Genomic DNA, 3,921 nt, shown 5'->3' with positions numbered 1-3,921 from the left:
CTCCATGTCCCAGATGGAGCTAGTATGAAAAATATGAGTGGTGTATTTCCCAGTGTTATATACACAATATATATATATATATATATATATATATATATATATATATATATATATATATATATATACACACACAATATATATATATATATATATATATATATATATATAGTGTGTGTGTGTGTGTGTGTGTGTGTGTGTATGTATCATATGATGTAAATAAAAACTGCATTCCAAATGCTGCATGATGTTTCTTATTCTTGTTCCACCAGTGTCCTGCAGTTACCAAAATGATAAACCACTTCGTGCTTCTCGCAGCCTACATTATAACCTTCTCATTCGGCCTACCAGCCAATATCCTGGCCATTTATGCCTTCATCAGGAAGCTTAGCAAAAAACCCACGCCCACAGATGTCCTCCTGCTGAACCTGACTCTCTCCGATCTGCTCTTCTTGCTTTTCCTACCGTTGAAGATGTATGAGGCGGCATCAGGCCTGCAATGGCACCTTTCCCAGGTCCTGTGCTCTATCATGTCATTTGTCTTTTTCAGCACCATCTACACCAGCTCTCTGTTGCTGATGGCTATCAGTATTGACCGCTACTTGGGAGTGGTCTTCCCACTGACCTACATGAAGTTTCGCAAGCTTCTCTATGCCATTGTTGGCAGTATTTTCATCTGGCTGTTCACTGGTGCACAGTGCACAATTGTGTTTTTCGTCGTCCATATGGGCATCCATAATAACACTGAACCAAGGAACACCTGCTACGAGAACTTCACTGATGACCAGAAAAGAGTTGTACTTCCAGTGCGCCTGGAGTTTTTTGTGGTTCTTTGTTTAGTGCCCCTGTTTGTATGTGTGTTCTGCTATCTTAACTGCATCTGGATCCTTTACCATAGGCCCCGCATAACAAAAGAGAAGAAGCAAAGGGCCATTGGAATGGCACTGGGCACCTTGAGTGTCTTCTTGATTTGCTTTGTGCCCTACAACATGTCACATGTGGTGGGCTTCAGCACCAACAACAGCCCATCCTGGAGGTACTACACATTGCTCCTAAGCACCTTCAACACTTGCCTGGACCCCATCATCTTCTACTTCTCCTCAACTGTGTATCGCAACACCACCAAAGTGTCCCTCTGGAGAGTTTTCTCAATCAGGCGCCGTCGAGGCTTGAACACCCCTCCCAATTTGAGTGCTGCGGGAGATTCTAACTCTGAAAAAGAATTTGACAGACACAATAGTGACAACAGAAAATAGAGATACTACAAGATCAGTGGTATAGTGGTTGTGCCCCTTAAACACTGTGCTTAAAATAAACATTTTGGCAAATTCATCAGATGAGGCACATCCTAACAACCAAAATGGATTTTTTTTTCTTTTTGAATTTCATGGTTTTTTTTTCTGTGATGAAATATACACTATGATATCACAGACGTGTAAAGAAAAAGGTAGATTAAATCATTTATATTTGCGTTGCTTCCCATTTGAGCCACATTACTGACATTATTTTGCATTTAGTCCAAATTTTAACTTCACATATAACATTTCTTGAAATGCATTTCATGAATTCTAACCAAGTTTCTTGAGTGTTTCTTAATTGCCTTTATAGCACAGTATTGTTGAATTTTCAAATCTGATCAGAAGGTGTTGACAGTAGTTCTGGCTGTAAGGTGATGAACTTGCACAGGTTTATATTAATGTGCTGGTTCTAGAACATTGTACCTCATATAATTTTCTGATATAGGGAAGTTTTCAGAAAGATGTCAGACTGGAAAATTATTCAGTGTCACACTAGGCTGCATCGCCCACACATGCATGGCCATAGCTACTGTTTATATCAACCTCATGCACTTCTTTTGGTGATTGAGGCTTGGTAAGCTGCTTCAAGGCAGTTTGAAGATGAATCTCAAATGCAAATTGTGTGCATATTCTACTTTTAAGAGATTTAAATAAGGTCCGAGGTCCTCAGAGGTCCAAATTTAATATCTTGATTGATTGTTGTTTTAAGTGATACACATTTTTCTAATTATTGACGGTTTTCACCAAGGAAGACATTTCTGAAAGCAGCCAGTGTATTTTTGTTACTGATGTTCAGGTAAATATTTCATAATTCTTAGTGTATGAAACGTTTACTGTGCATTAATAAGAATCACACAACGGTCCAATTTTATCAATCTCATATAGAAACCATCCTACAACAGGGTTCATATTTGATTCATAAAACATTCATATCTCACCAATCACAGCATAAGAGTGATCGGGCATTGATAAATGTAGTCGCTGAACACCATCATCATTTAAATAAAATTCTCAATTTAGAGCCCACGCCTCTAGGCTTTACAACATGGAGAGGCATAACACTGCCAAAAAGAGAAACTTCTCCACCATTGAAATAGAAGTTTTAATGTCATAAGTCCAAATGAATTAATTATTTCTATTTGGCAACCTGGAAACAGAGCCAGATGTGCCATTTCTGAGATATGATGGCTAGCAAAGCTCTTGTTTAAATAGTAACTGAATAAGCATCTAACCTATCATATTACAAATCAGTTAGTCTCCCCATTGCTTTTAACTGCTTAATTTTATTTGTAATTATTTCACCAGTAGTCTAACCTAACACGTACACTACCATTCAAAAGTTTGGGGTCACCCAGACAATTTTGTGTTTTCCATGAAAAGTCACACTTTTATTTACCACCATAAGTTGTAAAATGAATAGAAAATATAGTCAAGACATTTTTCTGGCCATTTTGAGCATTTAATCGACCCCACAAATGTGATGCTCCAGAAACTCAATCTGCTCAAAGGAAGGTCAGTTTTATAGCTTCTCTAAGGCTACATCCACACGACAACGGCAACGAGATGTTATTTAAAAATATATCGCGTCCAAATGGGCAACGATCAGTAAAATATCAGGTCCATATGGCAACGCAACGCTTGCTGAAAACGATGCAATACACATGCCACACCTCTAGGGGCGCTGTAAGACGGTCCCTTCAGAGACACCAGAACAATAGAAGAAGTAAGGACGCATGCGCATAAACTATTATGCGCGAGACTTCATATTAGCCACAAAGTCAGGAAAATCTGTTTGTAAAATTACATTATAATGACCAAATACATTGAAAAGTATTTTTCCAGTCTCACCTGTGAAAGGTAATCCCATGTGATCTCGTTTGGACGGCAAACCTGTTGGTACAGTTAAACGCAGCTAATCTTTATTCTCCGCTTTGACCTATCCAATATGGCGGCGAGGATGACGTATGATTCTACGCGGAAGGCGGCGTCTTTAATGGTCCGGAATAAATTGAATGCTACACGTTGATGGATTAATTTGTTGTTTCTCACCTGTGAAAGGTAATCCCATGTGATCTCGTTTGGACGGCAAACCTGTTGGTACAGTTAAACGCAGCTAATCTTTATTCTCCGCTTTGACCTATCCAATATGGCGGCGAGGATGACATATGATTCTACGCGGAAGGCGGCGTCTTTAATGGTCCGGAATAAATTGAATGCTAGACGTTGATGGATTAATTTGCTCTTCTACGCCCTTTTTGAGGAATGTATTGTAGGACTTAAACCATCATCTGAAGAGGTGAGATCGCTCCTTTTTTTCCCTATTTTTGCTGGCGGGATTGACTCTGCCCTAAGGCCAGAGTCTCTCTCTCTCTCTCTCTCTCTCTCTCTCACTTTGCACCATTACACAATAAATATTCACAGTGAAAATATTTTGTAAGCGCGTTTCATGAACCAAGTTATAGGATTTGTTGACAACTCGCATCGAGTTCGTTACACTTCTACCCGGCGTGAAGCACTCACAGTCATGTGGTTGTGACGTCATCGTAAACAAATCCGTTCTACTCATCCAGACGACTTCACAACGGCAACGTTGCCAGATCTTTCCACTCTGGAACCCGTTCTCAAA

At 39.5% G+C, this 3,921-nt stretch overlaps 1 protein-coding gene across 1 annotated transcript; it reads left to right on the top strand.

The window, feature by feature from the left end:
* The first annotated feature begins 287 nt into the window (after positions 1-287).
* LOC132867989 (free fatty acid receptor 2-like) lies at positions 288-1,253 on the top strand. The gene has a single exon (XM_060900958.1). It carries the CDS (start codon positions 288-290, stop codon positions 1,251-1,253), a length of 966 nt encoding a protein of 321 aa, XP_060756941.1.
* The last annotated feature ends 2,668 nt before the right edge of the window (positions 1,254-3,921 follow it).

The sequence above is a fragment of the Neoarius graeffei genome, chromosome 19, assembly GCF_027579695.1.
Source record: "Neoarius graeffei isolate fNeoGra1 chromosome 19, fNeoGra1.pri, whole genome shotgun sequence".
Taxonomy (NCBI): domain Eukaryota; kingdom Metazoa; phylum Chordata; class Actinopteri; order Siluriformes; family Ariidae; genus Neoarius; species Neoarius graeffei.
This window is presented reverse-complemented; position numbering and strand designations above follow the sequence as displayed.

Bases quoted from the DNA above. Each gene is read 5' to 3' on its own strand.
- LOC132867989 (XM_060900958.1), top strand. From the start codon at position 288: ATGATAAACCACTTCGTGCTTCTCGCAGCCTACATTATAACCTTCTCA.